Genomic DNA, 12,238 nt, shown 5'->3' on the forward strand with positions numbered 1-12,238 from the left:
GCGGGCAGCGCAGGCACCCCAGCAGAGGCAGGCAGCAGCGTGGGCAGTGCGGGCAGTGCGGGCAGCGCGGGTAGCGCAGGCAGCCCGGGCAGGGAAGGCAGCACAAAGGCAGGGAGCGCGGGCAGGGCGGGCAGGGCGGGCAAAGCAGGCAGCGCGGGCAGCGCAAGGCAGATCGTGCCGCCTGCGGAGGGTTCTGATTCATAACCCCGCTCAGAGGAGAAGATGGGACGCCGCTAAACTCCCCTTTCTCCCTCCTCCCTCCCCCCCCCCTCGCCAAGCAAGCCCCCCCTCTCCTCCACCTCCTCTGCTCTTTCCCTCTCCCCAAGCAGTGAGGCTCGGACAGTGCTCGGCTCCAGCGCTTTATTTTAAGATGATCGGCCAAGGTCTTTGCAGATAGATTTTATCTGAAATTAAATACCAGGCGCTGGCCGCTCCCTCGCCAATAAGTCATTTTTAATAGAGACAAATCACCCTGGACGCCCCGGAGCGCCGGTGCCTCCGCTCCTGCCCGCCCCCCCCGCCGAAGGCGAGCGGGCAGCCCGGGCAGCTCCTTTCTCCCGTAAGTGTCCTGCTCAGCGGAGTCGGAGCGCGGCCGTGTGCGGAGAAGGGGAGGCAAAGGGGGGAGAGCCTGACAGCCGCCCCGCCGCTCTGACAGTGCCTGCGCCGGATGCACAGCGGCCGCGGGACACCCCGGTGCGGAGCGCGGCGAGGAGATGCGCAGGGGCGGCGGGCTGCGCCGCGGCGCTCAGCCCCTCTAGGCTCGCCCATGGAGCCCTCCGCGGATCCCCAGCCACCGTCGGACCCCCCACGCCGTACGTATCCCCGCCGCGCCCCCCCCGCGGCTGCGGCGCTGTCCGCGGGGAGCGGGGGGCGGAGGAGGGCTGGGGCCGGGGATGGGGATCCGCACCCGTCGGGGCGCCCCAGGGCACGGCTCCGGACCACCGGGGCAAGGCACTGAGCGCCTTAGGAGCGGAGGAGGGAGGTGGGCGCGTGTAGGGGTAGGCAGAACCTGCTCGGGGGTCCCGGAGGCGAAGCTTTTAGCCCGGACTTTGAGCGTCCGGGAGTATTCTGGAGCCCCGATCCCAGCGTCTCCTTCCTTTTCTCCCCGCTCCGCTCCCCAGCGTTCTGCCGGGTCTCCGCGGCCAACTGCGGGTCGGCTGCCACTCGCTCCCCTCCGAGGGCGCGCAGGCAGGCGGGCACGGCAGGGCACGGCACGGCAGGGCACGGCAGGGCTGTTGGTAGCACCCCCGGCCCGTCCCAGCCCACACCACGGGGCTCTTGCGCCCAGTAAAAGGACTGAGCGCCGGGGAGCGCTGCCTACAGGCACTCTGCAGTCAGCCCGGACCTTGGCGATCACTTTGCTCTGATGCTGGATTAACTCGATTTTAATCGGTTTTTGTTTCCCCCACCCCCATCCACACACCCCATCTCCTCCTTCTCTCCCGCCCTCCCTTCCCTACACACCTCTCTTCTACCCGTGTCTCAAGCCTAACCTTGTCTTGTGGTCATGGGGTCTATAATTTCATTTTTGTCTAGGCTGGTGAGAGCTCTGCTTGTTCTGTAAAGTGGATGTCAGGTGGATCTATGTTCTGGAAGGAACAAAGAGGCAGCGAAGGCAGCGCGGGGGAAGTTTGAGCGGCGAGGATGCAGGCTGTGTACTGGTACGCGGTCCTTCTGCTGCAGCCCACCCTCTACCTGGTGAGTGCCACCGGTCCCTCTCATGGACCGGGGAGGGGGGAGCTCGGAGGGAATGAGGGCACCAGCCTGATGGAGAACGAACAAACTCACTGCAACTACCGGTGTCCCTCAGCCTGCCGTGCCCCGTACTCCCGGGGTCGGGCCGGGGCCGGGCAGGAGGCGCGAGGCTCGGCTAGGAGCTCTCGGAGGGGATAGCAGATGGAAGTTCTCCTCCTCGGGGAAGGGGCGCGCCGCCGGGCCAGAGCAGGGTCGGGGGTCCCGGGCCGGGTCTCCCGGTGCCACCTCCTGGGCCGGGTCCCCCGGTGCCTGCGGAAGCACCGGAGCACCGCTGCGGAGGTGCCCGCCCAGGTTGTGGGCTGGAGGCAACTTCTTGCCCTCTGCTCCCTCCTGAGAGTGGGAGCCCCTCGGGACGGAGACGCCCCCCAACCCGACACCCCTGTTATGCCACTACGGGCGGCGCGGCAGAGGCGTGCGGGGACTCGGGGCCGAGCGCAGCTCGCATTTTCCGCGTGAAGTGTCATTGACTTTCGTAGCACATCTCCTTTAAGATTACCGGGGGAACACGAGTAAACAGCGGCGTTATCTCCTGAAACACACACTTTGTTCCCTCTACGATGCGAGGCACAAAAACAAGTCAGGCTGCTCGTACCCTCGCTCTCCTGCGACGCGTTAAGCAGCCAAACGCTTGGCCGGAGCCCGTCCCCGTGGCGGCGGAGGAGAGAGAAGCTGCTTTTCCAGGAGCGCTGCCTGAGAGAAGCACTCCGGCACCCGTGCCGGGGTGGGCGACGGTTCGGCTTCGGCTCCTATTCGGGATGCGGCTCCGGCTCCGCGGCCGCAGGGCGCTGCCTGCGCCGCCTCTCCCTGCGCTGGCGCGGAGGCACCGCCTGGGGGCGCTGCGGGGCAACGCTGCGCGGCGGCGCGCAGCCGAGCTCCTGGCAGCCAATCCCGCGCGGGTCGGGGCGGGGCGGGCGGCGCGCAGCGCACACCGCGGCCGCGCAGCGCAGGGGGCCGCGTACGGCCCGGCCCGGCCCGGCCCGGCTCGGTCTGTCCCGCCTGACGTGGGTCCCGCCTGTTGGCCCTGCCCTCGCCGGGCGGTGCCACCTCTGCCGCGAGCGGCTCTCCTCCCCGCGAATTTTATAGCCGGGGGTGGGTGGGGAGAAGCGGGGAGAAAAGTGCGTGGCAAATAATCTATCAAAAAGCCGGAGCGAGATCGATACGTCGTGTTAAATTTTAAATGTGTTTGCTGGCAGTTAAACTGCTCTCGACTCATTACAGCAACAGAGCTGGATTTATTCTAATGCGCTGCAGTCTGAACAACAAGCGCATTAATTCTCCTTTAATTGTAAACTGGGAGCATTTGAAAACCATTCAGTGTGCAAATTATGCTGATTCAATTACCGTTTAGTTACAGACTTCATTACCTGAGTGCTTTTTTTTTTTTTTTTTTTTTTTTTTTTTTCCGAGGGCTCGGCATTGCAGAGTAGAGAAGGTTTACCAATTTTCCCTCGAAAAAACAGCGAAACATTATACAAAAAAAAAAAAAAAAAAAAAAAAAAAAAGGAAAGAAGGAAAAAAAAGATTCATGAAAGACAAGCTAGGGGGTGGGGACGTGCTCTTTGGCTGGGCTGTGTCTTCTGCCAAAACACTCTGGCGGGGGGGGGAAGAGGGGAGCCGAGATGGGGGAGCGGATTCCAAAGGATTTCCCTGTCTGACTCTATTCTTCTTTCAGAGTCAGTATTTCCAGCTTTTATGCCTGTCTCTCCCTGTTCTCTGCCTTCTGGGAGGGAATCTGAAAGTTTTCATTAGGCCATCGCGTGATGATAAACTGTTTATAAGCATCGAAGCATGAATTTTGATTAAAACTTTAATCCGGTGCCACAAACCAGCAAGGTGCAGCACTTTGTTGTGCCTTTCCATGTGTGCACGTTGCTCTGTTTGAACTAAGGCGATTGTAATTAGGAATTAAATTTTCACTACCCGACCTGCTAGGAAGGCTGAACGAAATGACAGCACAAACAGCTTCCTATCGAGTTTTTTTAAAAACCTTTTTTTGAGAGAGAGAGGTTAATAAAAGAGGGGAGAGGGAAAGTAGTGGATGTTTCCCCTTCACCTGGAGCAGGCAGTCGGTATTCAGCGATAGTAAACAGCCACAGCCAGGCTGGGCTGCCTCCAAGTTACTCATTTACACACGCTGGTTTGTAATTTCTGTTCACCCAGCAAACCACTGCTCTTTCTTTCTGCTGCTTCTTTTTTTTTTTTTTAATTTTTTTTTCCTTGCCACCCACCTCCACAAGTCTTTTCCCAAATCTTTTCCTAATTAAATATTGGGAAAAAAATGCTTCTGCTCCCCTTGCCCCCTTCTCTCTTTATAATACAGCTATATAACATAGCCTTATTGCCTGAAATTTATAGAGGTCACGGCCGACCAGAACGAGTAGGAATTTTGCTGGAGTAAAGATGGTTCGCCGTAGCATGTTTATTGATAAGAACATTAGTTAACCTCTACGAGAAATATATTTTCTCCTTGTTTCGAGCTGTGCACTTTATTGAAAATGTTATATTTCATTTGATGTAGAAATGCATTTCCTTTGGCCTAAACGGATAAGTTAGTACTTATTTGGTAGAATTAGGGGTAAACCTTTAAAGGCTTGGAGTTACTTTGTTTCTTCAGGCTTAGAGAGCTGCATAAAGTATTCAAACAGCTACACTCGGTCTTATTTACCACGAGACTCCACCGCCATCCTTTCAAAAGCATCTTACTCCTATTCTAATGGATTATGTTTTCTTAACTAAGTGCTGTGCTGAGCTCAAAGTCGCCATTAGAAAAGAGTGTAAATATTTAAAAAGAACACCCGGAGACCCTAGACTCTTTTAGGCTTGACACCATTCTCTTAATGCAAACCTTCTTGTTTAATTCCTGCCTAGCTGCTGGTGAATTTCCAGTCCGACACTACAGGACAATAAAAAGCCAGGATATTTTTTTTTTTTTCCTCCCTGTGTGGAAGTAACATGCTGTAGAAGTGACTAGAAAAAGCGCGGGCTGCTTGCAAAGACGGCAAGAACCTTAAGTAGTTATTTCTCAACGGACAGGTCGAGGATGGCCCAAAAGGAGGAGGCAGATCGTTTCCGTACCGACTGCTCCGGAGTCCCCTCGGTGCGGGTGGGGACCGGCCCGCTGCTGGCCGGCAGCTCCCGGCGGCTGCGGACGCTCGCCCCGTCCTGCCGCTCGCCGGCTGCCGGCCAGATCCTGCGCACCCCTCCGACAAACCCACGGCACCGGGCTGCAAAATGCCTTGCAGACTGCAGGATTTACACCCCCGAAATATTCACAGGTTCTGCCTTCGTATGGTCTAGGGGAAACTTCCCGCCTGGTACAAGCAACGAATGGTAACTCGAGCCTGTTTTGCTGGGATCACCCCGGCTTGAAGAGACTTTCTCTCACTGCTTTAGGTTCTCCGCTACCCGGAGTAGCGGGTATGGAACTAAAACCAGCCGGAGTTTAGCTCTGCATGATGCTAGGCTAAGGATCCGTCCCCCCTCAGCATCCCCCGGCTTGTCGTCTTTTCCCAGCAAAGTGCTTCTTCACCGGTGGGTTTTTAAATTAGGATACACACCGCTGCTGACTGGCAGAGAGTTTTAACTCTGTGTAGGTTTTAAACAGCATAAGAGCAAATGCGGGGGGCGGGGGGGGAGTGATTTTTCACCTCTTTCTCCTCCCGTGAAGAGTACTGAGAGAAGGGTGTTTGGCGGGGGGGTGGGGGAGGTCTCCGTGCCGCGCCTCCTCCAAGTATACCTGGGGGGCTGCCGGGGCACCTCGTTCTACAGGGCGGTGGCTGTGGCAGAGGGTCTTGGAAACAGTCTGCCAACCTTCTCCCCGTGCGGGGCTGAGATTTTAAGGTCTCTTCCACGTCGTCACTGTAGTTCGGGGGCCTCCTGACAGCCGAGAGGAGCTTTTCTGCAAAAAAATGTCGTGAATAATAGAAGTTTAAAATTGTCCTCAGAGGTGGCACACTTGATATGGTGTTTGCTGAAGGGGTAAACAGGGGGTTAGTGGCTCCAGAGTTTGTGTACATTTAATTTCGCTCCGTGTCGCACTGTTTGAGGTCATTTCACCTCGGTTAATGAAAGCTATTGAGGACGTGAAGAGCTATCACGTGGCGGGGCAGATAAGCTGATTTTTTCTTTGTTCTTCTTTCTTTTTAAAGATAATTGCTGATTGTCTCCTACTTTGTCGTGGGAAGGAAAAAACAAAAAACAAACCACAGAAACAAACCTCTATAGGCAGAGAAGATACAAGCATTCAGTATTGCTTTCCGCCCCCCTAAATAAGCGATTTCTTGCCATTTTCAATTTGACGTCGAAGGAGGGGAGAGGGGCAGAGCGCTTGACGCGGAGGGACAGAAGTGACTTTTTGAGCGGGTGAGTTTATGTAGCCTTGAGACGATCCTGCCCCCTCTTTCTAAAGGAGTTCGAGACACGCTTTCGAGGTGATGTAGGGGGAATAATTACCCTTTCGGAAGGTAAGACACGGTACTAGTAACCGAACTCGGATCTCGTGTAGGCGAAACAAACTTCTTTGCGCTCTAGTTATTTTTTTGTTAAGCGGAGGTGCAATCTTCTCGGGGCTTCCTTCCTTCCTAACCACCAGGGACCTGTGCTAGAAGTTTTAGAAGGGATTTTCCCGCAAAGAAATTTATTTTTCCTGGCGCTTAGCACACGTTATTTTCACTTCTTAAACCGCTGGAGAGCGCAGACTGGAGACGATTTCATCTTTTAGGGAGGCAACTGAGTATAACCCAATATCCTCGTTTCTCTTGGACTAGCCAAATCTTTCAAGTCTGTACCAAGAGGTATCCATTTTAAGCTCTTTAATATTTCCTTGCATTTCTAACCCACCATTTTAATTAACAAAAAGCCAATTTCCCAGTCGTCTTGGAAAGTGCAGTGAAGCAGGCTAAGAAACAAATTGCTCGGAATAGCCAGCATTTGGAGAAAATGAATGTAGGAGCCATCCTTCCCCCCCTGGGATTGGCTTCTGTTCTCCCGATTGGACCTGGGTGAAGTTATGCTGTGATTTATCAGATAGTTTAACTCCCAACTCTCTCTTCTTGTAAGTCAGCATTAAACCACCTCCTGGGTGCTTTGTAAATACAGCTTTAGCATTTTTTTTTTCCATGCAGCAGATTGACATGTTGACGATTCTACTTTAAGGAATGTGACAATAAAGTGGAAAACCAAAGGCTGGCAAGCACTTCATCAAGGATAAAAAGGTTCTGCTGTAAGGATGTCACTCAATTTATTGTGAAAGTCGAATGAATTACGTTTTAATGAAAGTGCTCCCCAGATGAATATTACCAGCAATTTCCTGAGTTGGCTCTGTCAGATTGATATGAGGAAATGCCAACCCATATCAAAAAAGATCTCCAATCTCAATTACTATGCAAGCTTTCGAAGAGCTCCTTTTTATTGATATGATATATATTGGCGGCTTCTCAATGCTGTGGAAACTGCTCTCTGTTAAACAGGACAGCATATTTCCCAGTTTATTGTTTAACCCTACATTTTTCTGGCTGTTGTTTAGACTTCTGCGGGTGCCCTTGCTTTGGAGGGGAAACAGCCTCTCATCCTCTTTCCCTTTCTGTGACCTAGAGAGACCAAAATTGTGTGTCTGGCAGAGAGCAGGGGCGATGCTCTCTGCAGGAAGTTTGTTCAGCCTGGCTGGAGAAATCGGAAGGTCAAGAGAAATAACTTGTCTGAGACAATGGCATTGGATCCCCTAATTTTCAGAGTGTTTCTAGGAGACAGTCCCGAGTACAGTAATATTTGTTATGACTAGCAATCCCAGTATTCCCGCCCTCTCTTCCTCATTCCTCTAGGGCTTCTTCGGGCAAATTAGAAATTCACTAAGCCTGCAAAGAGAGAGAAAAGCTCTTATGTAGCCTCATCTACATAAGAACTGACTTTGTGAGAGGCTTTTGTGTTCTATTTTAACTACTTTGACACCCGTCGCTGCTTAGGAATACAGCTTCTTTTCCCAGAATCCATCTTGCTGGGTTTGTTTGTGATTAAAGGAGGGATTCAGTCAGCTTTCTTCTACCACTACCCACTTATATTTCAATTTTTAAATCGAAGATGAGAGAGAAAGAAAGGCATTGAAGGACAACGGGGAGACGCTGGGTACTCCTCAGAGGGACGGGGACGTGGGCACCTTCACACGTGGAGCTGCACTCCATGAATGAAGCATTAAAGAGGAAGCAGAAACAGCTTGTTCTTATCACATGTCGGGTTAGTGTGGGTTCCCACTCCGGTGTTCGCTGTTGGATCCGCGTCTAAAACTTTCAGCGGCGCACGATTAGTCCACGGGATTTTTTTATTTTCATTTTTTAAAATGTGGTTCTTTCCCCCTCTGTCGGAGATGCTGAACATTTCCAGCTGCGGAAGGCTAGAGCCAGCGCTGCGAGGTGACCGGATAAGGGTTCGCGGAGGGACTGTGACTGTGAGGTGCCCTGCCCCGCAGCCGCCCCCGGGCCGGGGCTGCCTCTCCCTCTTCCGCCGCCACCCGCTCAGCGCCGGCGCCGCGTTAACGCCGTGCAGCACCCTGGAGAGATCCTGGGGCGGACCGGACGGGGCGACAGCACCGCGGACAGAGCCCGGTCCCGGTCCTGCCCCCGCGGCTGGGCAACGCCAGGCACCGCGCCGGCCCGCGGAAACTCCCTTCATTGACTCCCTGTCCCGGGCTAGACAACGTTTTGGGCCAGTGCTGCTCAGACCTCATCCCGAAACTTGCTTTGGACTTGGGGTTTGGCTGCTTGCGTTAGTTTTCCTGAAGGAAAAAGAAGATGGGCCTGGAAGCAGAGCGATGTATTTAATGCTGACTGACTTTTAATGGCAAAGCAGGTGCATTAGTTTCTAGGGGAAAAGTGGGCAGAGAATCAATATGTGTGTGTGGAAGAGAACAGGGATGGGATCTTGGATATAATAGTCTAAGATCCATGACAGGATGAGTCTGGGGATCAGGAAAGATTTCTGGAATGCTTGGGGTTGTCTCATTCCTTCCCAGGACCACAGCACCTTTTAGAGAGAGTCACAAGACATCCGATGGTGCTGGGGTCAAAATGCATCATAGGACACTGCTGGCACTGAGGTATGAAAGCAGGAACTGATTAATTAATAACAACACTTCCCATCCCTGGGTCACGGCAAGAGTGGCTCTCAGATATCAGTGATGGGATTTTTGGTTGAGTGGCCTCTGAGGCACCTGGGAAAGGCAGCCAGCTCTCAGTTCCTCCACTTGCTTGCGTCCTGACAACAAGGGCTCTGGATATGTCTCAGCTCCCTCCTTACTTTCAAGAGGAGATAATCACAGGAAAGTGCCTCCACTGCTGTAAATCCCCACTCACTATTGACAGAGCTGTCCTCTAGAGGCCTGCTCCCTGAAAAGCACTTGTCAATGAAACACTGACTTTTGACAAGACAGGTATAAGTGAATGACTGATGGAGTGTCCTTCAATAAAGGAATGTGATGGGAATTGACTGGGCTGAGAGGAAAAACAACACACAATCCTTACCAATCCTCCAGACAAACCCATAAGCTGTTTATTTCTGGCCCATATTGTCCCACGAATATCAGTAGTGATTGTGATGCTTTTGCTAGATGTGAACATTTTCCAGTCCCTTTTGATTACACCATGTCCTCGTGCATGGTGCCTGGAAACTGTATTGTCTGCTTCAGAAATACTGCTTTTATCTTCCAAATGCCATACTCATTAATGTCAGTGTCTTGCAGTCCAAATAGTGACAAATGTCTTAGAGACGTTCATCTGCCTTGCATACTGCATCCATCTCTCCAAGTGCCCTCCCTGTCTTTTCTTCTCCAAGAAATGGTTTAGGAATATTTTCTTCCTTCCCTCCTGTGTCTGCTGTGAAATTCTTTCTCCACTAGTTGGCCTTTGTCCTGTACATTTACGTGTTAGTTTTGCCAGTGTCCTCTGGGGTGTTACCTCTCCTATTAATCTTTTCCATCACTTTGATGCTAGGCTGATTAATTCAAAGAAAGATAATCTACTCTTTCCACAACTGTAGATTGTTGAAGTGGGAGACACCAGACTTTTTTCTGCTTTCTGGGAACCTACCAAATGATACTAGTGCTCCATTTTCCTCATATTTATTTTTCTAGTTAAAACTTAAGCAAAAAATAAAGAAAAAAGAGTCTGATTGTTTCCTTTTGTGCTTAGCCTGGTTGTTTCTTCCTGTGTGTGCTTGTGATTGCTCTGTTTGGTGGGCTCTTTTGTTTGGTTATTTTTCCTGGACTTTTGAAAAACTGATAAGTAAAATATGTCTGCATTATTTCTTTATATATTCCCTTAGACTTTTGGTGGTAGATGGACAGGATATTGAGGCTCAAAAGACTCCTTTTAGCAGCAGAACTGAAAGTAAAAGCTATACCAGGAAAGAAGTGATCCAATATCTATATTATATTTACATTACTTATTTTGAAAGAAAACTAGAGCAATGTAGCATCCTTGGTTGAAAAACAGAAGTTGCTACTTATCTTCCTAGTTAAGGCATCGGATGTTTTGATCCAGAAAGCCTGAACTCAGTGAGGATTTCTAACAATTACAATTTTTTATAGTTTTTATAGTTCTGACCCTTTGAGTAATATTCTTCTGCCTGATACTGCATGTCAGAAATAACACCAGTAATATTACAACTCATTGTTGACCAGCATGTTTTATGTCTGTCTATCCCTGCCCCCTGCAGCATTACATGGGAGTGAATTTTTGCTGGCACAGTGTTTCCAGTTTCCTGCATTTGTCTTAGAGGTGCATATGAGCCACCAGGTTAAAAAAAAAAAAAAAAAAAAAAAAAGATTCTAGCCATATACTGAGAGAACTACTGAAGATCAAAGTCTCCTATACAGCAGATCCTATGGCCTGAACTTTCAGTGTTATACAAGATAGGATTCCTGTGTAAATCAATGGTCTATTTGTACAAAGAGGACAGATTCTGTCTATTGGTGACGATTAAGCAGACCATTTCTGTCACTGAGGATTGCTTGTCATTATTCAGATGCCACTTCAAATTGGAAGTGTAATTGACATCTCTTAAACATATTTAACTAATGGCATTTCTGTTATGGATAGATCATATCACCTGCACCATGATATTTATCTGCACACTCGTTTTATAAGCCATTCTTGATTGAACTTTAGAAGAACAATTCTTCTGTTAGGCTATTTTGTCAAGAAATGTTATCAGAGGCCTTCAGGTACATAAAACTGCTTATACAAAATTAATGGACTGCTTTTTATATTTCGAACCTCATCCATAGCATCTGAGGTCTTGCAGAAGAAGGTAAGGACTTAAAATAGGAATAATATTAAAGCTGTGTCCTCGTGGTTGTTGCACAGTCAATCACAAGATTGTAAAATATTTATCTGTTTAAAATCAGAATGTTAGTCTGTAATTTGACTCTAATTTAGAGTAATTTCTGTTATCACATTCTGCAGCTACTCTGTATTGCATACAGAGTTTTTTCTTAATGTTTATGTGGGTATTGCCTTACACCTTGAGAAAGATTTGTAAGCAATATTGCTAGCTAAAACACAGCAATAACAGGGTAGCTTTAAGGAGGACTATTGCTGAGTGAACAGATCTTTAAAGAGCAGGGAAATAAAAAGGATTACAAATACAGAGATGTGACATGAAAGATGTGCATAATAAATAGTACATCAAAACCTTCAGTGTTAAAAAAGACGGGCTCCATCCTGCTTCCTTCATCTGCAATGGATATTACCTTAACAAGGCCCACAATTTTATATGCTTATGTATTTCTTCTCCCTGCTTCCACAATCAATCCTATTTCCTTAATTGGATTGCTTGTAGTAGTGGTAGTGTAGTACATGTTGCAAACAGAGGTGTAAGAATATGACCCTTTCATAATACTGCTTTATAATATCAAAATTTTAAAGTGAGCAAGGAACAGTGTTGTCTGGCCCTTTGATAAGACAGTGCTCTGTCTTTGTGCTGTATCTTCAGTTTCTTTCTACTCCACCAAAGGGTGAATACCTCTTATTATGTGGTTGTACTCCCTTTGTGAGCAGCTCTGCTGGCTCTACTCACACTAGTTGCTGGAATAAGATACTATCCCACAGAATTACAAATATATTAGACTGTAGTTTGTGTTTGCATCTTAAATGTGCAGAATATTTGCTAGCTAGAGCAGACTGTGAGTCTAGGAAAAGTTATTGGGTGGATTAACAGATTGTAATGATATGGTTCAGTTTTCAGTGTAATGCAATCCAAATGAATATGGAAATGTGTGAGTAAGTGCATTAGAGGAGGTGCGGTGCTGCTTTTATTCTTCCCAATTTACAGAATATTCTGAAATTAAGGGGTTGTAGCAGACATTTCAGAGTAGATGGCAATGGTTTGTAACTAGTTTTTAGAAGCAAAACACAAGCTAATCTGAAGTCATGACAGTCGCTTGCATATGCTTCAGTGCTTCACTGAACTAGGACCATAACAAAATTAATGCAGT

The 12,238-nt window shown here is 49.3% G+C and overlaps 1 protein-coding gene across 1 annotated transcript in view; it reads left to right on the plus strand.

Annotated features, from left to right (window-relative positions):
* Positions 1 to 212: 212 nt before the first annotated feature.
* Positions 213 to 12,238, plus strand: part of NXPH1 (neurexophilin 1) — a 137,497-nt gene continuing 125,471 nt past the window's right edge. Inside the window, exons 1-2 of the mRNA XM_071735306.1 lie at positions 213 to 812; positions 1,537 to 1,698. Of these exons, the coding sequence (XP_071591407.1) occupies positions 1,645 to 1,698 (54 nt within the window). The 5' untranslated portion in view covers positions 213 to 812; positions 1,537 to 1,644. The remainder of the gene's footprint in view (positions 813 to 1,536; positions 1,699 to 12,238) is intronic.

The sequence above is a fragment of the Heliangelus exortis genome, chromosome 2 (genome assembly GCF_036169615.1).
Source record: "Heliangelus exortis chromosome 2, bHelExo1.hap1, whole genome shotgun sequence".
Lineage (NCBI taxonomy): Eukaryota > Metazoa > Chordata > Aves > Apodiformes > Trochilidae > Heliangelus > Heliangelus exortis.